This window comes from Lepisosteus oculatus, chromosome 5, assembly GCF_040954835.1.
Source record: "Lepisosteus oculatus isolate fLepOcu1 chromosome 5, fLepOcu1.hap2, whole genome shotgun sequence".
NCBI classification, from domain to species: Eukaryota; Metazoa; Chordata; class Actinopteri; order Semionotiformes; family Lepisosteidae; genus Lepisosteus; species Lepisosteus oculatus.
In genome coordinates this window covers 11,473,057-11,499,538 of record NC_090700.1, presented here as the reverse complement: position 1 = coordinate 11,499,538, position 26,482 = coordinate 11,473,057, and the positions used below count along the sequence as shown (strand labels likewise).

Here is a 26,482-nt window from a genome sequence, read left to right as displayed (position 1 = left end):
AACGTGCTCATTAACATCATAATCCAATACCATGCTGATGAATATGGTAATATTTTGGGGCTCATACAGACATTAATGTAGAAGAATGTAATTGTGTTGATTTTTATACTACTGTACTCCATCACATAACAGAAGGGACTCTCAGAAATTAATGTCTTGTTTCCATTGAACAGATTTTGATATTTCATAAAATCTCTTAGTCGCTTTATTGTCTGTAGTTCTTATCCTTCTTAATGGATGTGAAAGCAGATAGATTAGCAACCTAAGAACTTGATCCATCTGCTAGTTTATTGACAGCTTCGATCTGGTCTGATATCAGCAGCCAGGATTTTTCTGTGCCATATTTGTTTTTTCCAATTCTGTTTTAGGTTTATAGATTTAAATGGAATGTTACTGTCCGCAGGCTAGCCCTGTGTGTATTTCTCCCCTAAAACTGGGTCAAGCTCTGACTATATCTTGTGTTCCTTTTTTGCTCTTGTGAAATTGGCAGCAGGCAAATGAAAAAAAATAAATGAATTAAGTTAATGCTTCTAAACCTTAGACAAATTATAGATGTCAGACATAATAGAACATTTTTCAAAAGCTACTAGATAATGGAATTGCTGATCTACCAAACAGCTGGCACCTACAGTATAGTGAAAAGACAATGTGGCAAATGTTGTTATTACATTAATATATTGTACTGTTTGATTACTTTATATTGTGACTGGTTACTTTGTAACCAAGTAGAATGTGAGTGAAAATCTATTTTATAAATCATGTGATGTTTCCTATATTATATATTATATTATCACAAGAAATTATCGTGTGTGCACAGTTTACAATGATTTGGCCGTGAGTGTCAATACACATTAGCTGCAAAGTCAGTGAAATCCATTTATAAAAGAAGTTCTTATAGGACAGACTGTAATGCGTGAATGTACAAGTTAATAAATGGTATTTTTCTGGATCAAGATGCCACCCATCAATCAAATGCCTACGCAGGGGGCTCTCTATAAACATGTCTCTTATTTCACACATCACTGCGGTTTTTTTTCAGCCTTCCACCTTCCTATTCTTTTGTTTCCCCGCATGCATGGCCAAAGGGGAGGAAGGTGTCCTCAAGAGCAGTTTGTTCCACCCTGCAGCTCTTCAGTTTTCATTCATTTTCATTTGCATTAATTTTATCATGCAACCTAACAGGGTGGCACATAGTGCTCCAATGGGCAAGGCCACAGGCTAGAACACCCTGTCAGCTTTATTTACCAGTGGAGATCTCCATTCGCACAGTCCACAGTTCATTCTAAGGCTACACACATACATTATATTATTTTACATTTTACAGACTGTTGCACTCCTCTCACATGCAACACAAAGGCACACATGTGAGCTATCAAGCATATTCACCGCCCATGGAATTTCTCAGATTTTGTTCTGTTATAATATGGAGTCATCATGTATTTAATTGGGATATTTTTCAATTGATTGAAACATTAATTCTAAATATAAAACAGAAAATAACTGATGGCATAAGTATTCACCCCCTTTGCTACAGCACACGTACTGTAAATTGGGTCAGGTACAACCAATTGTCTTTAGAAGTCACATAATTAGTTGAATGGAGTCAAATCTGTGCTATTAGGTTGTTTTACAGAGCTCAGGTTAAACACACCTATCTCTGGGAGCTCCTGCAGTTGATTAACACAGTGCCCCATAAACTAATGAAGATAAAGGAATATTCAAAGCAAATCTGGGACAGGATGATTGAAAAGCAGCAATCAGGGGAAGGGTATAAGAAGATTTCCAAGGCATTGAATACCACAAAAGCACAATGAAGTCCATTATGAAGAAATTGAAAAAATATGGCACAACTGTGAATCTGTGTAGAACAGAGCATCCTCAAGCTCTGAGTATATGGGTAAGAAGGACACTAACCAGGGAAGCCACCAAGAGGCCTGTGACAGCTCTAAAGGCATTAAGCTCTTCCATAGTGGAAAAGGAAGAAACTGACAAACTAAGAAATGACAACAATTCCCAGGGACTTCACAAATCTGGACTCTGGAGAGGCAAAATGAAAGGCATTGTTGAAAAAAATTCACATCAGATTTTGATTACAGTCTGCCAGGAGGCACGTGGGAGCCCTAACGGAAAAAAGATTCTATGGTCTGATGATAAAATTGACCTTTTTGGGCTCAACGCTAAGTTGTATGTTTGCAAAGCACATGTGAGAGATTTCACCAAGAAGACTCATGGCTGTAATTTCTGCCAGAGGTACCTCTGCCAAATGTTAACTCAAGGAGGGTGAATACCTATTCAATTGGTTATTTTTTGTTTTATATGTATAATGAATTTCGGAGATTCTGTAGAATTTGGGCAAAAATTCCTGATTAAATACATTGTGATTCCATATCGTAACACAATGCAATGTAAAATGTCCATGGTTTATAAGGTTGGTGCATATAATAGTGGTATTATAGCTATAAATTATTTGTCTTTATTTTACATATATAGTGTAATTGTTGACTAAGTACCTAAATTCAGATCTTGCTGTTATTTACCATACTCCTTTATCATTGTTTGTAAATTCTGATAATTATTAATTCCATTGCTCTTGAACACCTTAGTGAAATCATCTAGAGTCAAACATTTACACTAAAATGAGCCTCTCAAAAATGCACAATTTCCATACACAGGAATAATAGGCTGACAGCCGTCAGAGGTGTACTGTACGTGGGAACAGAGATACAGACTTTTTTGCACTTTTCCTGCATATAAAAACTTAGCAAAACATTAAACTTTTTTTCATTTTATGAATCCAATATTGATCTTCTGTCTGTCTTTGGCTTTAATTCATTTTAAACAGCCTGTGTGTCAAAAGATGGTACAAATCTCTTTGGTTACAGGAAAGTATAATATACAAATAGCATACAAAATATATGCCCTCTTTCAAAATGGCAATTTTTGCAGGGTTATGTTGAAGCTGTCTATGGCAGATTAGGTTTTAAATCTTCCACTGTGAATACCATATACTTCAGATAAGGATTTGGAATTTCATTTTCTTAGATTAGGTACAGTATTTCATACAAACAGGTTAAACTCTTAATTTCCATTTGAATACTGGAACACTTATTAATAATGGTTTAATCCAAACATTCACACCTTGGCCTCAACACAGTAGGGAATTGACAAACAACGCCAAACCAGTTTGGTTTGAACTGTCTGCATGGGAATAGGATCAGTTGAAAGCAAATGTACAGTATTTGCTTAGAATATGAGAAGCGTGGAATTCCAAATGAGAATTAAATAATTAAGTTGCAGGAGCAAGTTTTTATCTTCTTCAAGGTTGGAACTTGATTAACTGTAAAAAACAAGCAGTTTAGAATCAGAAGGGAACACTGACTGAAAAAGAAGTAAATATAACCTAGATTACCAAAGCTAACATGTAACAAACGTACTGTCAAGAGTCTCTTCCTTGTCATATTTTGTACAGGCTGTTCCTGCCTTCATTTGTTCTTATTTTCTTCTGTGTGTGAAATAAATACGTAAGATCAATGCAAGCCTTTGCTGAATGATTCCAAAACTTCCAATTTCAAGCTGAAATACATTTTTCTATCACCATACTGAATTCCCGATAGGTGCCCATCCATCCATTGTTATGTTACTGAACATAGCAAGATAATGTGTACAGTACTTATGTTTTCATTTTGTAATACATTATTTTATGTCTCTATTTTAACTAAATCTGCATGTTTTGTTATTGGATTTGTTCATGAATAGTGAATTAAATGGAACCATGAACTTTGGTAATAGAAAACAGATAAAAATATATATACTGCTGCTGTATTTCATACAACCTTAAAATGATGCATTTGACAGGTTACCTCCCAACATTCAAGTGTCAGTGACAGCACATGATCCATGAAAATATCTGGCATTCAGTAATATTTGATGTGAAACCAAGGTTAAACTATGCCCCAAGGGGAGAGATGCAGTATTCATTTGAGAGAAAATATATATTTTATGTGAATTGCATTTATGATGCATACAGACTGTATTTAAAGCTTTCAGCAGAACAGTATAGATAACTGTGTATCTATAGATACACAGTATAGATCACGTCTGTTGACAGCTGCATTGTCATGCTGGTGCCCAATCCTGTCAGATTTAGTAAAGTAATTTTGCTTAGCATGGTCAGTACTGTTTTGGAAGACATACTATATACAGTACAGTAGTATAAGGAAAACCATGGTACAGTACTTTTGAAAATGTTCTTGGTATAGCAGTAGTTGTCACTCTTAACTGAAACACAGCATAATTTCTGACATATTTACCCCCTTTGAAGCACTTTAAACCTTTTATTTGAATTTTTGACTGAATTTGAGGTTCAGTGTCACAGTCTTACCAATATTATTCTGCTTTTCATTTAAAATTTCCAGCTTTGTTTTCCAATCAGTTTGCAGGTGATTGTCTCCTTCAGTGGAGTTTTCTTCTCACATATAGTAAATCAACACTAGAGCACTGTCCAAGGTCCTGAAAAGTCTTCTATAAAATGTGTCTTGTTAAAATTCACAAACATTCTGAATAAAACGTCTAAACTGAATCCTACTGTATGTTTATCCTTAAACTCTGCATCCACGCTAACCAGTAATACCTTAATTCTTTAGTTGGGTCAAAGGTCAGCAGATATTTACACCACTAATGTGATTTTAAAGTGTGTTCTTGTTAATTTTAATTTCCTCTTTCATTGCAACTCTGTTGCCTGTACTATCAGTTCTAACTCTAACCCAAAACCTGTGAAAGGCCTAAGAGAGTATTTTTTGTAACATCTTGTCATTAAAGTTTTAAAAACCAGATATTGATGTATTTAAACTCAGACAGGAGCAGTCCTACATAGTTTTGCTTATTTATTTAATAAAGTACACAAGGCTTATCTCAGATGTTAGATTAATATTTTCTGCTTGCATTCTTGGAATACTTAATGTGTTGTTTAATCAACCTTTTCAACATAGGGACATGTTTTTTCTGGCATATGTCTCATCATACCAAAGAGCTTCAATCATACCACAGGAGACAGAAGGTTTGATTGAAAGCCTTTGGAATTTTTCTTTAAAAAGAATCTGAAGCTTTGCAACCAAAAAGTATGCTATTGCTACTGTATAGACCAAGGGAAATGACTGCCTACCTCAATCCATCTCTGACTGATTGTCACATGCCACATTTATTCTTGGGTTTCTCGGGTTGTATTAAAAGAAGAATAAAATAGAATTCTTGTGAAAGAACAACAGGACTGACAGGAAGCAGGAAAATAGTTTTAACTCGGCTGGTAATGGAGATGGCAGGTGTGCGTGCATAAAAATGAGTTTAAAAGGTATTGCTTAACCAAAGGTATGTATGTTTGGTAAAAACAAACAAAACATGTTTAGCAGCAATTATGTACTATATATGTCCATATCTTTTAAAATAAAGCTCAAGAAGTAGTGTGAACAGTAAATTTGCGCTACTTCTAAATTTCACTACTAGAAAGCAGACAAAAAAGGTATTTACAAGATTTAATATCTTTGAATATGCAATTTGACTCAATAAAAACCTGTGATATACAGCTTGCTCTAATCATATGAAAAATATGTAAGTTTTATCCAATTAAATCAATTTGCATAACAGTCTAAATCATATTGATAACCAAGACATTATTACCAATATACATGGATGTCTGTAAAACAATGCTCAGAGTAATGACACTTTCAGGAAGCACTGAAAATCGATGGTATAATTCTATAATAGAAAACATTATTTATTTGATAATTTCCCACATTTGCCTGCTTGCCACTTTTAATATCTGCTGAACATCATAACTGAAACAGGTGGTTACTTGTTTTTGTGTCCCTAATACACACCTGCAGCCCTATTTGTAGTTTCTTTAAAAAACAATGTTGACTGAAATGGTGACTGAAGTAATTCTGAATCATAAATAAACTTTTTTAACAATTACAAATTTTCCTTTTTTTTCCATTTAGAAGATGAATTTATAAAATAAAAATAAAATAAAAAAACTATAATCTGTAATGGAAAGAAGCAAGAACACATTATGTGAAGTTAATTAGTTAGTTTGCCAGTCAAACCATGTGCCTTTGTGCTCAGTTTCCTAAGATGTCCCTGTGACTTACTGTCACCACATACTGGCTAATCATCTTACAGCACCTCCCCATTAAATTAACAGAGTATGTCTGATTTTTTTTCCTCATTTAAAACTAAGTAAAAAGTGTTCTTATAGTAAAATTATATTTTCTTTCAATTCCAGCTGCGTATATACAGTATATACTGTACACAAAGGTCTCTGCACTGACCAGTTTTCACATGTATCTTACTTCATACCTGTAACTGAATGAAAATAGGGTTTGAGAAGAAAAAACAGTGCAACACACAATCCTGTTTATGTGGGCAGACATTACACTACATTGTTTCACAATGTCTTGCGAATTCTTTAATATTATCAAAAGCTGGAAATGTGCCTGTTTGTATATTTTTTTAGCTTTTACTGGTATGTTGTACTGTATAATGGTTTGTTATTTGCTTGTCTGTCTGCTGCAGTAGATTTTAAACAAGCCATTTGGGTTGAATCCTAATTGCCTATACAAACATCAGACCCCCACTGCTTTATTTACTAAGGTTCAAAGGGAAAGCGGGTTGACATAATTTTTTACAGTGTTGATGGTTCCATCCTCCCTCTGCTGCTCTTCTGTTATTTACATTTTAGCTTTCATTTGGGAATCTCTGAGCAGGAAGAAGGTTGTTTACTGTTTGTTGATCTCACTGTGCAGTCAGCCAGTTATATATTTTTTCTTATTTAAAGGCTGTACTTGGCTTTCTTTATCGAAGTGTGACACATACCTGTAGCTGGTGGGAGTGTTACAAAAACACTTTTACAAGCCTCAAATATGCATTTTGGTTTGGAACTTTCAATGAGGCGGATTCATTTTTTGAGTAATGGATGGATTCATTTATTTTAAGCTGAATTTCTTAATTTCTATTGTACATATCTATGTGCTGAAAATGAGGAGATGTAAGTGTAAGGAGGGAAAGTCAGACAAGACTGTATTCTATAAACATAGAACAGATCCACTGAGACGTGCTCAGGATGTTACTGTACCTTTCTGCAAAATACATTCTTAAATACAGTGGAAGAGAAATCACCAATTATTCTCATGTGACAGAAATCTAGTTTCTTACTTCTATTGTAAAAACATTACACTGACGTCATTTTTTAAATACATTACTTCAGATTTGAAATATTCATACTGTAATATGTCCTTGCTATGCTAGAGATTGACAAAGTGACCTAATTCAACCATTTACCTGACACACAAAAAGCTACTTTCACAATATCATTCTTTGCCACTGTCAGCAATAATACCAGTTGCTGTTGTGTTCAATACATAACAAATAATAAATGCTATCAAGTTTGTAGAGGGTTACTGCTGCCAGATTGAATCTTGATATTAATGCCGATCAATAACAAATGTCTTTTAAGATCTCAAAAAATAATAATATGTGGTAAAGTGTTGGTTAAATCACAAAAAATTAAAATACTTGTTCACAAATAAGAACAAAAAAGGAGAATATGATGCCGCTATCAGTGAGGCCAAACTATTAAGCATACATTGGAAACCACAGTTGACCTGAGGTCAAACTGAGTTTTCAGTTTGAGTGGAATACAGTGTAAGGCTTTCAATACTGTCAGAAAGCATCAGGGGATGAGTGCCAATTTCCCAGAAGGGGGATGCTGAAACATAGAAGAGGGCAGAGAGGAGTTAAAGAGACTAGGGAATATTTTCCAGCACTGTTTCCAGTTAAACTCAAAGTTTTTTTTTTGTTTAAGCCCTTTTCTTCTTAACAAAATAGAGTATGTACTGTATGTGTATTAGATATTTATGATCCACATGGAAATTTGGGGGGAATGGAGAGGTAAACTCAAAGAAACCTAAGACATCTAGGAAATGAGCTTGACACACAGACACTAGACACTAGCAAAGCTCCACACAATTCTGCACTTTTGCATACTATAATCTGCTTTGTTAAGGTATCAAAATTAAACCTCATAAGGTATGCCACCAGGAATAGAAGACTGTTTGAAAATCTACAAACAGAAACATGACTGGGAAATGACTGTATACAATAATTCATAATTAAGTAGTGACTTAATGAATTCAAGGTGAGATGTTTAGGTTTTCCAAGACTTTATTTACTGTACATTATTATTGGAAATATCAGGTAAGATCATTTACAGTATGTAGTAAACAGAATGTAATTTCTATGTACAGTACTACAGTACATGGATGTCAACTCTGGTATAAAGTAAATAGAGGTGTTGAAAAACTGTGCTATGGTCAGCAATGACATCATAATTCCTTAGGTATGCAAGTACAATGTGAATTCCATTGTAATCCCAAAGGATTTACTGGGGGAAACTATTCTGGACCATATTCACTTGCACATTTCCATCAGCAAGAGTTGCGACTTCATTTAAGAAGTGAAGATGTGCAAACCTTGCTTTCACAAATGCTGTCTAGTGAGGAGTGGTATTTCAATATATTTACATTAGCTTACTGTAATCTATCTGGAATTGCATGACCACCCATGATGCTGACAACATAAATACATTAATGTCATTGATACCCTGTAGTGTCATAAGGATACCATAAACAGTACTATTTTATGGCAGATTACAGTTGAACAAAGCAAAAATTATCCACTGTCTGAAGCCTTTTTTCTTTCACAAAAAGAAAACTTTTTTTTGCCCAAGAAAACTTTGGGATGACGTTCTTGCCAGGCTTTCTGAATGATTAAAAAAACTTCTTATAGAAATCCAGCCGTAGTTAAGTTAATTTAAAATTATTCTTAGTTGTATTTTGGCTGTGAATTTCTTCCTCAGTTTCTCCCTGCAGTTGTCTTTCCTTATTTTAGATTAATTGATCTCCCCATTTCTTGTCAATTCATTTCCTATGAATTTCTTGCCATGTCTGTAATTAAATGGTTTTCATGATTTATAGGAGGAATTTTTAGAAGGATGAGGATGCCAAAGCAAGATAATTCATACTATCTGCTCTTTGGGAAATTAATAATGTAAAATTTTTGAAATCACAGACATGGTATCAGGCTCTTATCAGAATGTAGGTTATCATTCTAAAGTGTGGGATTGATGCATTATGCTATTAGTAAAGCACAAAATAAATTCATTTTGGGTGTTTTATAAGGGATTTAGTCATATTATGATCACTTCATCATGGAAATCTGTTGTATCCTAACAGCTGTAATCTTGATAGATTACAGCTCAGCGTGTGAATCGATTCCTGTCTTTAGAAATGATCTCGCTTGGTCTGTGTAGAGGGAAAACTGAAAAGAAATGTTAAATATACTGAGAGGCATACCAAAAGCATTATTTGTATTTGAAATGCCTCTCCTTTCTATATAATAAACATAACCCTTTAAACCTAATAGCTGTACCACTAACTGTAATATCAACTGTATATAAACACAAAGTTCATCTTATTAGTGCAGTCCCAATTATTGTACATGATGTATTCATTTAATGTATTGTACATGTTAATCATTTTTTATGTGTATATATCATACATTGTCTTACGGTTATTGGTTATTGAAGCTTATTCTAATTATTTATATTTTTATGTTTAAGGCAATACTGTACTGTATATTAAAAATGAGAACACAAACATTTACATAAATGTCTGTTCAAACAGTTCTACAAAACTGTTCTTAGCATTCATAACACATCTGAGTTTTGATAGTTTGTAAGAAAAAAATAAAATTTCTAAATTACTTGTTAGCAATGAACTGTTGCTAACATTGCATTGTGTGCAGACTAATGCAATGAAATTTATTGCTCCACATCTAGGAGGAGTGATTAAGATAATATAAGGAAAACATTCCACTTGTGTTTTATTTCATATCATTATTAGAATGTGAAACAAGGATTCAGGCACATTTTTTGTTAAACAATGTTTATTTCCCCCAAGTGCCTTTACAACATTGATGTTTCAGTTGTGTTCGAATATTAAGGTCCTACACTAACTCATTACCTGATATTACATTAATATATCATAGTAGAGCTTAGAACGTAACGTTGCAAATTTCATATGTTAAAAAACAATTTATTACTATTTTAATAATAAAGAAGGTGTTCTTAGCAATAATTCTCCCTCAGAAATTCGTGAAAAAGTACCTGTGGTTATATAAACTCATCCACTTGGACTGGGATCAACAGTCACTGGTTCAGTCTTTGAAAAACTTGTGCAGAGTGCTACAATGTTAAAAGTTCATATTTTTCACTAATGCTACAGGTATTTATTAATATTACCAAATGTCCATCATTGTCCTTGAGTTACATAAACTAATGGAATGATTCATAATGTTAAGCAGGTCTGCTAAATAGGAAGCCTTGAATTTTCTCATAAGTGGAATTAGACCCTTGAGATGTAACACATTGTTTTCTAAAGGGCTCTAGAGATATGTAAACCACACAATTGTGTGCTGATTTTTTTAAAAGGGCTTTCTCATTACTGCTTAAAGTATAATGTGTCATCAGGCTTTTTTCATGTGTGAAATTCTGAAATGTGTTAATACCACATCAGTGCACTGCAGAAAGAAAAACCTGTAGAGTGTATTGAAAATGTCTTCTGGACAGATTCACACTGAATTTGTAGGAAGCCAAAACAACACAGCAACACATCAAAACAGTAGGTTCAAGGTTAAAATGTTCTTTTTGATCATTTTAACCGGGAAAGTTTTTGGAGCTTTGCTTTTTTATATTCACTCACAGTAGTCGAGTCTAAAACCTATGGCCAATTCTTTCTTTGTGCTGTTTGTGCAACAGCATTTGTTAAGTTGTATGGGCACTAATTGTAGAACCAAGTCAGTTTTTGTTTTTTCTCAGTGGTAAGCTCATTTCCTTTTATTCTGACATTGCTTACAGAAATATATATCAACTTTCTGAGCCCAGTAAATCAAGCCATTATTAAAAAAACATTTTTCAATTAAATCTGTCACTACAATGAATTGATACAGTAATAATACTTGCTAGACAGCTAGCTTGTGACACTCTCCTTCAGCATTCAGCCTCTCTCATTTATTTAATTTGTGATTATTTTTATAAAAATCTCATTGTATGCTCTACTTATTTTCCATGCAAACAATTTTAGAATTATCTAACAACTTATATTTCTCTCTGTTTAATATATACTGTCTGCAAAGATTTCCCATACGTCTTGTGTGAAGGAAAGTGTGAAAGAAAAGTTCAGCTGTTTCCTTCCTAAATAACTAAACTCTCAGCATGACTCAAGACTTTTTATTAGGAAAAAGCAAAGATTAATTGGACACCATTAAACCAACACAAAAAATGCAACACTTTAATATCCATAAAGGGCTGGCGATGAGTTATTTTTTGTATTAAAAAGTAATAAGTTCCCAAAGCTTTTCATGGATATCTAACTTTCAACTTCAATGAACATCCTCAAACATCCAAGGGACCATACTATTTGATCTGGCTATTTGAATGGAAAAACAGGATTATGTGCTTTACTTACATAAATCAAGAAATATCTGCCTTTACCCCACAAAACAAAACGTATCAAAACGCATTTGAACAAGATCCCATCCTGTAAGCGCAGGGTATAAGACGGGATGGAAAAATACTGTACATGATTGCTCCCCTGCAGTAAGGACACCATCCCAGGACAATGGAGAAAGGGAAAATTTAGACTGCCCAGTAAAAACTAGCTCGCATATCTTTGGGAGATGGAAAGAGCACCAAGCAAAAATCCACTTTATCCTAAGACTGGAATCTAAATTAGGACCCTAGATTTACAGCCATGCAACCCATGCTAAGACAAGCAAAGCTGACAATTAATTAGAAAGCACCTGACTCAGCACCCCTCTCATATCTCAAATGTAAGAACATGCCTTGTCTACACAGTATGTCTCTATACCTGTCACGTCCTGCACACCTAGAGGGAGCTCTAATTCTGTCCTGTTCCTAGTTCCCTGTGATTATTCATGTCTTTATGGTGCGTCTTGTTGTGGAGCCTATTTACTTCCTGGTTCTGCTCTGCTCCTGGCTCAGCATTGAGGTACGGATGTCCTGAGACCCACCTAGCACCAGGTTGCTCTTGTCCGTGGCCTGAGGACATAGGCTTCTTTCTGACATCGTCTGACCCCCTGATCCTGGGCTAACCCCCGTGTTGCCCTCTTTTACCGCCACGCAGGGGGCCTTTATTGCTCTCCTGGCCATTCCACAGCTTGCCTTTCTGACATCCGTGACAATACCTGTCAAAAAAGCATTACTTTTCCTTCAGGAACATGTTCGTCCACCTCAAGCTGTACAGGCAGATGAGTCATTTACTTTTGCGTTCATCTCACAAGATTGCAAAAAGCCTCTGCTGTAAAAATGCTATAGTATTTTATGCTTGAAAAGTGCTATATTCAAGAAAATACTGTACATTGGCAGCTGATCTTGATTTTCTGCTTAGGTACTCTGCCTCATTTCAACACTTATCACACATCAAAGGCTTCCTCTTTACTCTTTGGAGACAGTTATGCAAGCCTTTAGCTGAAATTACCACAATGCATTTATAATAGATATAAAAGGAAATTATTCCAGCTCCTTTTAATGTTCAGTTCCAGTGGTACAAACAGTGAAGCATGTGGCACAATTCTTTTTAAATCCATTAATATGCTAAGGCTCCTTCTTCAAAATGTTTTAATAAAACACTTGCCCAAAGCACAAACAATGAGGATTTTTTAAATTATTTATTTCATTGAAATTTCATTATTTCATTAGCAACAATTTCATTATTTACAGTAGGCCTTGTTTTCAATTTGAAGCCAAATTTGTTGGAAAGCTGTAGTAAAATTTTGAGAGATACTTGCTCATAACTGTACATATACAGTATATACTGTACACTGTACAGTATATATACTTTACTATAGTATGCTATATATGCACATATATATACATATACTGTATATATGTAGAATCAGATATACCGATATACAAAATACATATATTTTATACTGTACAGTAAAAAAATATAATATTTGTACCTTAAATATTGTAAAAACCTGCTTGTGTGCTAAAGCTAGGATAGGATAATCCCCTGTAAAATAAGAAATCCCTAAAACAGCCACGTATAGCCACAAGTTGGCTTTTGAATGATAACCAAAAACACACAGATGGTAATGCCAATTATTTATGATCTGTGACACAGTCACAGAACAGAATAAACCTGATCTATACTTTCATCAGAAGTCTTAATTTTATCATTTCTTTTTGCCTACTAAAACTTATTTTTCACTGAATTACTGAATTGGTATTTTGGGGGTAATTTATATACCAAAAGTACTGCAGTAATCTTCTTTTGGGAGGAGGAGGGGAGTGAATGCTGCAATGCTCCGAAGGGTTAGGGATAGGGATTAATTTTGCATTAAAAGGTAAAAAAAAAAGAAAGGAGAAAAACACAGCATCTTGGCTGCGAAGCCTTCTGTGAGTGTATGGGAAAGAGGAGGAATGTAAAGAGGGGTGGGTGAGGATTAAAATAAAGAGAATATAAGAGTGGGCAAGGGAAAGTGAAATGGGGCTAAAGAGACCAAAGTCTAGGAGACAACTTCCAGGGGAAGTGAAGAAAGCAGAAATCTGTAGCATGGAGAGATTTAGAACACATTTATTCAATTATCCTCCTTGTTCCAGGATAAAACTTGGTGTCTGCTACTACAGTATCTGATCTCCAATCTTTATAAGAACCAGTGAATCATAATTTCTGGGGACCTGGAACAACTGAACTGTAATCAAATAAACAATTGATCTGTTAAATTAAGTAGATGGTTTGGAACTAAAATCAGAATACTCTTTAGTCCTCAAGGACCAGAATTCCCTTAACTTCATTAATTAGTTGTTTATTTACACAATATCTAGCAGCTGTTCCTACTTTTAAAAAAACAGATGATTTATGGTGGACTATAAGACTAACAACTAAGTCTCTCCAGGACCAGGGCCTCATTAATGATGACAATAAAAAGGACTACTATACAAGGATCAAACAATATTTTAGGCACTTTCTGTAATTCACAGAAGTTTAATTTCAAACAATTTTAAGATTTTGTTTTTAAGATTTTGATAACTCCACCATACATCTACTGTAGATGTGTTTTACAGAAAGTTTACCCACTTCAACCAATGGGGTTCTACAGTAGTTCTGAGGTTCTAGTTTTTGATTTAGTCAGTTATGAAATAGCAATGAAACTGCCAGCAATTTGCAGGCTATGATCGCCAATACTTTGTCATTCCCCTGTTCACCTTGGGGATCTAAGTCTGTAACTCACAACAACCTTTTAATTTTTTTTACATGATGAAATGGACTATTGATCAATTTATTTGACTTTTTATCTTGGAGGTCACTTAGCACACACTTTTGCTTTTTAACCAGTATTTTAGAAACACAGAAGCTCTAAATACATTGGTCCTGATTAGATCAAAGCTTTGGCCCACTTGAGCCTCCTTTACCCAAAGGCAGATTGAATTCTGTGATCACAGGTTGAAGTCTGCATCATATCACAAGCCAGGATGCTCCGAATGGCTGGCACGATTGGCTGAGAACTGCCAGTCAAGGTAGATTGGGATAAGTCAGATAGGGCAGTGGCATAGTGAGCCCTGCAGTCTCTGAGTGCTTGACGCATGAATTGCTGTTGATAGCAGTTGAGAGATGTGTCATGCCTTATGTAAAGACATCAGAGGAGATCTATTACCATGTGACCTAAATACTTTTTATATGGCTGAGAAAGACAAATAAGGTTAACAATTTTGCACCTAAAACAACTAATTGTTAGAGCTATCATGCTTTCCAGCCTTAAGTTTTATTTAGTTTTTGTTTAATAAACTTACTTCATGAATATGGTCATGCAGATTTTCAATAGCAGACATTTGTTGTTCAGTTGTCTCTGAAGTGTCTGACTATGCTATTGCATACTTTTGAAGCTGATCATGTCTGCACTCTTTCAGATAACTAAATGTCAAAGGAATTCTTGAAATCATGTTACATTAGTGAAGGGGACAGCAGAGAGGAAACATAATCACTGAGTCCACAAACAAATGAAGATTCAGAGAACAGTACTATACACCCAAATAACACTAATTGTAGACTTGGAGGCAGTAATATTAACACTTGCTAATGGTGCACTTGGAAATCCCATTATGCTGTCAAGAAATTAATTCCTTTATCTGCAGCTTGAAGCTGAGACTTAGATGACACGCACATGACTTTTTGATGAGAGGGAAAATATACAGTATTAATTTCTCCATCTACTTCTCATCAGGCAGAACCTGCAAGCTATTTTAACAGACCAAAATGCAGAAAATCGTATGATTTGACTGATTGAAGTGCTACAGTAAATCATTCTTACTATAACATTTTAGCACTATTCTGCAAGTTCTTTCAGAATATTCTTCAGCAAAGATTGTTGCTCGCACAAGCAGGATTGTATCTCTGTTAATTAAAAATGAAATAAGATGGACAAAAAGTTTTGAAAATAACATGAAAAACCTTTAAAACACATCAGAATATCAAGATACCATTCCTAAAATGGTGAAAATAATCTACTTAGCACTGATAACAAGGCACAAAGGCTACGAAAGGCAACCACAATAATTACAGCACTGCATCTCATAAAAATTGACAATTAATTGAAATGATTGAAATTATTTAAACATATTTATGATATACACTTTGTTTAAGCAATGGATGATACTGCAACAGAACATTCTCATTTTCTAGAGCTATAACTTTCAACATACCAGACAGTATACCAACCAAAAAAAATGAAGACAACCTATTCAAGCATTTTTGAAAACACGCAGTACTGCCCTCAGTCTCTTATCTTTCTGAGACGAAAGGGAAGAGGTTGGCCAATATTATCTTATCAAAGTGTCCATTAAATTGTGTATATGAACAGCATTTATTGAGCTTGAATAGCATAATAAAGCAGAATGCTGGCATTTAGTGCCAAACCTAGTGGTAATTTTTATACCAAACGTACGGCAGTAATTGTTTGGAATGGAACTACTGTAAGATGAAGCTACCTTGTCTGTAAAAGGATGTTAGGTTGCTATTCCATAGCAAAGTAAGCGTCACAAATGTGAACTATTGGCTGTGTAATTTCACAGCACCAAATATGAAGTATTAAGAACTGTAAGAACTGATTTTGCTTGACATTGAAGAGTACTTCCAAAACTCCCTACCCCTCCTGAATTGTTTATCTAGCATTGTTACGTCCCAGTGTGTGTTCTGTGTGTGTTTTTTCTATGTTCCACACTGCTGACCCTTGATTGTTCTCCCTTCCCCATTGGCCCACCATCACTCCACTGTTTCAGTATGATGTCATCATTAATTAGCTCTCAGCCAATCAGAACACATTTTATTCACTATATAACATGGAGGCTTTCAGGAAGAAGAGGCCTTTCATTTGACTTCGGTCCCGTTTAGTTTTGGTTACCACTTTGCTTCGCTCCTGGTTATTGCTTTGGCTTCGTTTGTTGGTTTGTTTTGCTTTGTGTGTGTATTTTTGTATAGCTTCATCTTTGTTGTTTTGTTTGTTTTACGTTAGTTTCTTTGTACTTTCGTTTGTTTGTGTGTTCATCCTTGTTTTGCCATTACCTTGCCCCAGTGTTACATGTTCAACTTTTGTGTTCTTTTGTACCCTGCTCCTGTTGATTACTCTTGTTTTCCCTTATTTGTATTCCTGGTTCCCTTGTGTTTTTGTGTGAACTTTTGTATATAAGGTTAGTTTAGGTTGTTGGGTACACTTACACACTTAGTTGATTTTGTATTAGTACACTAGTTTAGTACCGGTGACTGCCATTTGTCTTGTATGGTTTTGGGTAGTCAGTGCAGGTTAGCTAGGGTGTTGAAGACGCTGAAGACCGTGTGTTTCGGGTTTTCTTTTGTAGTCAGATTAGCTTTCCCTCCCTAGCCAGTTCCATTTTGTTTGTTATTTTCTTTCCTTTGGCACCACTCTAGTTCCTTACCCTTATCACGCTTCCTAGTCCCTCACCAAAACCCCCCTGCTTCCAAAAGAATTATCCTAAATGTTACACCCCTTTACCCCTAGACACTTGGGGTCATAACAAGCATGCACAGCAATCTCAGTAACTATTTTGCAGGGACAGCAATGGACAGCAGGAGACAATATGGAGCAGCAATAAGAAAGCAAACAAAATTTCAGGATACTGTGTGTACTGTAGATAAATGTGTAGCATTTACTGTAATTCAAGACATTAGGATTTGGAGTTACTGTAGACCTCATTCAGAATACTGTGTACAGTATGTTTGAAAAAAATATTTTGCTGCTCCACAATCATTCCAGAGACCAGCAAACAGATATGTTCTGGGACTTGAGGGAATTTCCTGTTCTTATGGGCTGAAAGCTCTGAACCTTTTTAGTCTTGAACAAAGAAGACTATGAGGGGAATAAATAGTTAATCGTGAGCTGGAGCAAATAAGTAGAAACTACATGGAAAGGTAGAACAGGAGGAACATTTTTTTACTAAGGTTTAAACTAAGGATTGTGGGAGTATTGTATAAGCTACTTAACCATGTTGTTAAGATTGGTACCTTGACTTCTCTCACGAAATAACCAAGGGAGACTCTTGGATCTATTAGCTACTAACTACCAAACAGACTAGATGGTCAAATGGCCACCCCTTATTTGTAACCTTTCTTCTTTTCTCAGGGCAATGTGAAGGCCAGTCAATTAGTTCTCCAAGAGCAGGTACTGTATTATTTCTGTGACAAGAGTGACTAAAATAAATAAACCACCATAATGAAAATTCATAAAGGGAGAATTCATTAATAATCCAGAAGGAATTACTGGCAAAATAGAAATTTCAAAGACATGAAAGAGTACATAATTAAAGGAAAACATAAAAGATCTTGAAAAAATGTATAAAACTATGACATTATATTGAGTATTGGTACTTTCATCCTAGGAAATATAAACAATATGCTTGCTGTACTACTTCACATTTCATAGTTCACATGTTCACATCTTTTATCTATTACACTCAAACCCAGCAGTGACTGTGCAGTATTCATAAAGCATTTACTGTACCACCAAGTTTAAATACCTATATTACATACAGTAAAATAAGGTTGTCATTACATGTCTACAAGGGGAACAAACCCAGCCCTGAATACATGCATAATGCATATTTGTAAGAATCTAAAATCTCATACTGTTTTCCAATTTGGAGATTACTGATGCAAATGGATTGCAGTGGTATTTATTTTGTAAAGCCTCATTTCCTAAGAGTTGGTACAGTTATTTAGAAAGTTGCTAATACATATATTAGACTATTCCTTACTCTGTACATTCTACTGTAACCATAAGCAGCTAGTCTTTGTTTTTTTATCTACAGTACCATGCAGCATGTACAGTAAGCACATAAAAAGGTTTACATGAGTGAAATTTGTCAACCTACGTGTTCTTTTTCCATTCAATATGAGTGACTTCAGTGTGTTCAGAGCTACTGTCATAGCTGTATTGTTAAATTACATATTTTATACATATTGTTTCAAGTAAACAGACCATCAAACACTGCAACATTAAAAAAAAATGATACAGGACAGAAATCTGCCTGAGTATTTTACAGATTCTGATGGGTGTACTACTAAGTAAAAAAAGAAAAAAATAATTATTTACTTTGAAAATCAATGGTCAGTTTTACAGGAGAACAATGGGAATGAGAAATGCATGCCTAGGACATATACTGTAAGAGCCTTTTTTCATGAAAATGACCAAGCAGGAGTGACTGCAGGCAAGACATGGACAGATTACAGCAGCCTTAATCCCTGAAACACCTTCTACAACATAGAGAAGAGGTAGCAAAGGAGAAGAGACTTCAAAGTCATTTTTGAAGCCATGTATTTAATCGGCTGGGTCTGATTAAAAGGAGGTCTGTAACCCTGCCCCTGGAGTACCAGAACAGCTTGAAATAATTGGCAGTACTTTCATTAAAAAAGCTGAAAATCTGAGCAGTATGATCTGAAATCTTAACAAGATGTGCATGTAAATGGTGAAGCAATTCTGTTGATTCCTGAGCCCGTCTTGTTTGAAAACACTTACGTATTCCACAATCATTTTCAATTCCATAATTAAACTTATTTAAATTAGTTTTTAATATTCATGGTTAAATTAGCCATATTTCTCTTTCAAGAAACAACTATCTTCCTAAAATATGTCCTGCTTGATGATTCTTCAATTACATTGAAGCATCAGCCTTCTTTTATTTTCAGAAATAAAACACATTTATCTATTCATACCTACAGTAGTTTACATTTCCTGTGATAGATCAATTCTAGTTCATATAATATCCAGGTACATCCATATTTTTGAAAAAGAACCACTCATTTATTGTGTATTCAACATAGAACACTTCTCCAAAGTATGGACACCACTGTTTGTCTCTGACATGGTTTTGAAATACAAAAACTGTTTCAAACTGTTTAAAACTATTTGAAACTAACATAAGAACATATAAACATACTCAACACAATGTTATATCACTGGGCAAAATTATTTGACTTGGTTTTATCTTAGATGATAATGTTTAATGTTTAATACAACAGAAACACACGATTGTTTAACACCAGTTATAACAGTACTGGACCTGCCCAAAACCCATACACATACCTGTAATACTCTAGCATTTTTCATCAATATCAAATGAAGATGTAACATATCAGAAAACTGATGAAGTTACAGACAAATCACATAAAGTTACCAAACACAATATAATTTTTCTCTGGATGCCAACCATTTGACCAGACATAATCTGTTGGTTTTTCTCCCATATAAAAAGTTTGATTGCTTCTGGGAAAATTACAAACTAATCAAGGCTCATTATACTTTTATTTGTAAGATTTATCTTCAAAACTTTAAGTCTGCTAAACTTTAAGTATCTGTTGAAGTCATACTGTATATTGATGGCTTCACAAATTCACTTGTCTGAATCAGTCAAATGATCAAAGATTTTATTTCTACTGTAGGAGTTACTGAAAGTTGTACATTTAATGATATTTGATAATACTTTTTGATAAGTGGCTATTCAGCATTGATTCCTGGGGACTATGTAACACCAAATAAATATTCCATGAATCCATTATGACTTAACAATGCTGAAACACTTAAGCAATTTGAATTATTAGAGCTAAAATTAGTATATTTCCATTCTGCCAATTAACATGAATAGAGCCTTAATCATTTTCTTGTATATTGGCAAATGATCCAATAAAGACACAATATAAATCTGTACATAAACACATTAATTAATTTGACTTGGGTTGCATATTTGTGCATGTGACACAGATACATTTTGTCTGTTTGTTTCTCAGTTTTACTTACACAGCAGGAGATTCAGGTGTTACTGCCCTGTTTTGCTACAAGTACATAATAGATCACCAGAAGCAGCTACAGTATATTAAATACATGTTATATATTGAAACCTAAGTAGCATTTGAAACAAAATAAAAACCTTACTGACAATTCAACTTTCCTGCTGCAGTTTGGATTCTAGTTTTCCTTAAACCACCTGAAGTTGGTAGAACTGCAATAGTACGGAAACATCATCTTTTGGACTGCTTCTAGATAGGGAAAATCTATCTGTAAAATGATTCTTTCACAATTACTGGAGAGGGAAAGGGTTAGGATACTTAAAAAACATATGTACAAAATGGGCTGGGATAAAGAGGGTGAGATCTTTGGATCAATTACTGAAGCTACAAGCAGCTACATTGTCTAGATGGGTAAAAGTCTTCTTAATTTGTAACACGTATTATATTCCTATGTATGTGATTGCATCTGTTTCTGAGAATACACAGCTGAACTTTAAAATGGTAGGTAAAATGTTCCAACCCCCTCCCTGAGATTATTAGAAGGTTTATTTATACAGTATATGACTTCTATATAATTGTGTTTACTCTTCCCTACCCATTTGTTCTCCTGTGTATATAATTCTGTGATTAGAGAAGCTAAAAGCTAATTGTGAAAATAAACCTGAATAATAATGCATTTTGTAAATGGAATCGTGGTTAATGTTGACTTAATGTTGTTATGCGAAAATTAAGCGCGTCTTTTTCATTCCCTTGAGAAATTTGGAATGTAGCCCACTAGCGTTCACGAGATGTGTTAAAAACCTGTTGAATTGGTGAGGAAAGTACTGTACAGTAGTTAAATTTCCCCCATTTTAAGATTCACAAACTCTTGAAAACTGTTAGGACTTTTGCTTCAATACCCGTAATAACATTACTGACACTAAACATTTTTTTAATACAACAGTTGGGTTGACAAGCTAGTACGTCCCTCATTAATACCCTACATTTAATTTGGCTGTGTAATGGACCAGCTGTGGGCTCCTAGTATACTCAGCAGATGAAAAGGTGATAGAGTAGCCCGTGGTCTAACAATTTGAAAGCCTGGAGTTTGCAAATCGTTATTCTTGTAATATCGAAGCTTTTCTATTGCATTCTTTCTGACATGTGCAGCCTACCATGCACAAGAGCAAGCTGCCAATTAGAGTCCGGTGCTGTGTACTGTAATTTCATAGACTTGTTATACAGTACTGTATATCATAGAAAAAAAGTGCCGCAGATAAGCCCATTCATTGAATGCCCTCCCATTCATTGTTTTGCATCTACTGTATCTGTCAAGCGTGTGAATGAAGTTTACTATCAATGGGACGCTCATTCATTAAGTGTTTGCATAAAGACACTATTGTTAGAAATAAATATTTAGGGCACGACGCGATGAACTGTAGGTTTAACGCAAAATCAGTCGCATGTTGCAAAAGTGTGTAAATGTAACTGATAACACAGTACAATCATGTGATGCTTGCTACCTACAGTAAATGCACCGTACATTTTTTTTAAATCAAGTTATCGTCACAATCACGGTTCAGATATCAACACAAACATGCATTTTTACACAACGTGAGCCTTTTTTTTTATAAAAAGAAGAACCTTCAAATAAGCACTTTGTTTTGAAAGGTTAAATGCCTCGCAAGCTTGTAGCTGTCAGAAGTACGAATATACAGTACACAGCACTTTGGTGCGTCTTACCTGCGTTTCGAAGTTTCCGATTTCTGAGAACGGAAATAATCACCAGAAAATTCCCCAAGACATCCACCACTGTTGTGAATATCAGCACGCTGGCTAGCACCGTGACCGCCCAGGCAGGACGAGGGTTCCCTCCCAACGCTCGACTGTGCCCCAGTTCTGAGCGGTTCCTGAGGAGGGAAACATTTTCTGGCATGTCTAAAACCTTAGTTGCCAACTCTCCTCTTCCCTTTTCGAATCATTCAAATACTGATGCCATTATAACAAACAGTACTGACTAGAGAAACATAAACGATTAAAAAAATATATGTAAAATAAAGACGGAAAAAAAAGAGTTTTTATCTTTTTCCAGTAGTTCTAGAGTAACTACACTACTCGAATGAGTAGAAATTTCCATTGACCTGGCGGTTTATAATAGTGCGAGTTTATTACGCCAGCTCGTTTTAATATTCACTATTGATCGGGTATTTCAGAAGGCGTGGGTACTCCATGCCCACGTTTCCTTAGTCTTATTTGCATAAGCAGCCAGGCGGCCACCAGTCGAAGGTGAACGTGCTTTTTGAAATGACAGCTGTATCGGACAGTGACTTGACTGGTGTTGCTTGCTGGCAAAGCTTGGCGGTCTGATTTATCTGTTAAGCAGCAGCAATTCCAAATTGTAAATCCAGCGTGCAATCAGTAGAGATTCAGCGAGAAGGCTGTCTTTCATTCAGAAAGAGGACATACAAAAATACATTTTTTTCTTTCTCCACGAAAATTTAGAACAGTACATCCGGGCTGTTATTCTGAAGATTGTTCTTTTAACACAAGCAACACTGATTTATTAGGCAGTTAACAGCTTTACTGAAATTATCCGACAGTTATTTAAACAAACATGTCATTATACCAGCAAAGAATGGTCATACACTATATTTTTTGGCATTTTGGTCTTATTAAAATTTAATTAAAATCATTTCTAAAACGGATTAATAAACGGACAGGGTGGTATACCCTAATTTTCACTATATTCTGTACACCATTTCAGTAAAGTCGAATGAACTCGCTTTCGAAATGTCTAATTGCCTTCACTGTCATTTTGGCAAAAAACAGCATCGAATGTTTGTTTTTGATAAGCTTTAAAACTAGAAAGGTTTCAAAATAGCTCTACTGTGTATATTCTGCGTTTTTGGTGATATGGCATTAAAGTTAATCAGGAAAATAGTTGTCCACAACTGTTAGGTCATACAGAGCGTGGCTAAAGGTTATTTGTTTCCAAATTCGAAATGATACGCGTAGAGTTTATTCACATGCAAAATCAGTAATGTTCCGTATATTAAAATGACAAAAGTTTCAACAACCTCCTCCAGCGTTGGAACGCATTAAGAATGGTGCCGATTAAAATCTACCGAACATATCCAAAATACTATTTCTTCCTTAAAAATACATAAAAACATAGCATAACAATTGCACTACGGAAATACAGTACAAACGAGTATTTGCACGTACATTAAGTTGAATAGCTTCTAATTATGAAGAAAACACAGCAGACTCTGTTGATAAAGTGATCCAGCAAGCAAGAATCCAGTTTACAGCTCTGAACATTTCCAGTTCTTGTATACCTGTTCTAGGATATTTCTGCCACTACTGTTTGAATGACGATCCTACCCGCCCTCTGCAGCTGCTTAATAAGAGGTTGAGTGCACAGCAGCCTTAAAGTTGTAGGATTCAATATTTGTCCTTTCCACTAGAGCGCTCCTTTGCGAAGTCGAGTATCTTTGGTTCTTACAGTTCCGTTGCCTTTTTTCTGTGTCCAGTCTGCGTCTTTGCTCCTTACTGTGTAACTGGAACTGTTCTCCCCGTGTTTGTGAGGTTTCCTCAGGGTGGTAATAATAATAATAATAATAATAATAATAATAATAATAATAATAATAATAATAATAATAATAATAATATGTTGAACACAATACCCAAAGTGATTTACAGGTAATGGGGACTCCCCTCCACCACCAAAGTGTAGCCCCTGGATGATGCAACAGCAGCCATAGTGTGCGAGTACACTCTTCACACATCAGCATGTTGCCCAAGAAGATGTCCTCTTCCTGTACATTAAGTCATTTGAGATCTTTTGTGATGCAAAGTGCCATATAAATTCAAGGAAGTATAGTAAGAGTAGCAGCCTACATGGGAATTGGAAACAACAACTTTCCAGTTTTGAAACGAGAGCTTTAAAATCTGCTCCACGCTGCCTCTTTGCTACTTGGAGTAATAAAGATAATAGTTGTGAAGTTATTTCTGAACTACTTGCTCTGCACTTCAATATCTGTACAGAAAAGAAACATGCTGATGACTACGTACAAAAGCCTTTCATAATACAAAGTCATTTTCTATTTCTATTTTACTTGATATATTGTAGACTGCATTCAGATTGCACTGAAGGTGCTTAGTGATGCAGTATAAACATCACCATTTGTTCCATCAGAAATGAAAGAGCTTTTATGACTGCTCTACCATCATACTGTTAGTGATCTTTCATTCATCCAGCAAAACTTCATTTCATTCATCAGACTTATAAATGAAAATGAACCTCACATTTCATTTTCACAAGTATACAGTATACTGTAGGCTCTGTGCACAACAAGTACAGTATAAACTTTTATGGAAAAGTTTCAAAATGTGAAATCCTGGACATTGAATATAGTTTGCCTGGAATAACTTTTGTAAAAACAAATGCTGACAAACCTAGATAAACAGTCTAAAACTTAAAATAAATACAGAAATAAAAACTACAAAAACTGTATACCTCAGCAAATTTACAGTAGAACAGTTGTGTGTAAAGATTCATAAAGCTATAGTATGATCAATATCTGAATATATGACAATCATTCTGAGTCACAGAAAAAGTTGGATCTAGAAATAAAATGCTTGCAACTGATTCTTCTGCCTTGTCCTCTCTAACAGGATTGTTTTAAATCACAGATCTACACTGACATGGCAGGTTACATGTGGAGGATGTAGGTTACATGTGGTTCTCGGGGATAGGGAGAATTTGCAGTAGTTCATACATGTAACCTATACAGTATGTTGCATGATAAAAAAAATGTGAACATTAGGAAAACATACAGACTCCACACAGACAGGCACAAAGCCAGAATCAAAGTCAGAACCAGTAGCACTAGCCAACAAGCCACCATCATACTTGAGTCTTTTAAAATTTGCTGTTTCAATCAATATTTTTGTTGTTTATGATGTTCTGGATGTTTCAAAGTTATGCTTCCAATGAATAGTGAAACAATGAGATTTTCAGGGAGATGTAAATCTGACTGTTTGAGTGTTAAGCAATCCTGTATTCAAGAGAAGGTTTGGCGTGTAATGCACAACTGGAAAATGATGGTGTTTATCTTTATGAACCATAAAAGCTCTTTGATGTAACAGATTTAAAATCGCGGCTGGTGAATTAATTATTTACATTAAAGATGCAGTCCTGAGATTTATGAAAGGTGAAGGAGTATACAATCTGTCATGGAATGCAGAAGATTAGAAATATCTGTGCATAGGAATTTGTATTTGGAATTCAATTTTTTAATATTATACAGCCTTTATTGTATTCTAGAAAGTCTACATGAATTTAAAAATAATACCAGTTTGATCAGTTTTTTCACATACTTCTGATTTCCAAATAGGCTGAATTTATTGCACATAACAGTAAAAAAAAAATCAGGATGTTAGTAGTATTGTTGCTAATGTACAGTATGGCAAATGGTATTGCAGTTTAAAAAACAATTACCTGTAAAATAAAGTACAGTATCTACCATATATATAAAATTTGAAAATTGTTTTTTTTTTTACCCAAAAGAATATTATTAACTACCATTACTAGAAATGTCTGCAAAAATGATCAAAGTATCAAACTATCCCTGTATCGTTAATGCATCAGTCAATGCAAGCAGTTTTTTCAGTCCATATTTTTAAATTCTTTCTCTGGCTGTTTTCTGTTCATACTCAGTATTTACTACACGTACATTTGCTTATCTCTAGCCAAACACTGCTTTGATGTGGAATACTGTTGTAAAGCAGTAACTGATTGCTTAAGGGTTGTGTTAAGGATTTGGCCCAGGTACACCTATCTTTCAGTAGGAAGCCACCCTGGGAGAAGAGAAGTCTCCATAGCAGCCAAACCTCCAAGGCTAGACAAATTTGTCAGACAGATGTGTGAATGTTTAGACAGCAAACAATATTTTGTTGCACTTAATTTCCCAGCTTGCCACCGGTATGCACATCCTTAAAGTAGGAATCCATCCATCCATTTTCTAGCAACTTCTTTCACTTCAGGGTCACGGGAAAGCCAGGGCCTATCT

At 34.9% G+C, this 26,482-nt stretch overlaps 1 protein-coding gene across 2 annotated transcripts in view; it reads right to left on the bottom strand.

Moving 5' to 3' along the window:
• The window catches only part of mtnr1bb (melatonin receptor 1Bb), a 30,150-nt gene extending 6,372 nt beyond the window's left edge, over positions 1 to 23,778 (bottom strand). Inside the window, exons 1-2 of one of the 2 annotated variants that reach the window (XM_015341220.2) lie at positions 23,634 to 23,778; positions 22,152 to 22,318 (exon numbers count right to left, since the gene is read on the bottom strand). In XM_015341220.2, the coding sequence (XP_015196706.1) occupies positions 22,152 to 22,318; positions 23,634 to 23,635 (169 nt within the window). In that variant the 5' untranslated portion in view covers positions 23,636 to 23,778. Of the gene's footprint in view, positions 1 to 22,151; positions 22,758 to 23,633 lie in introns of those variants that run through there. The other variant, XM_006627834.3, reaches the window with a different exon arrangement.
• Between the last annotated feature and the right edge of the window lie 2,704 nt (positions 23,779 to 26,482).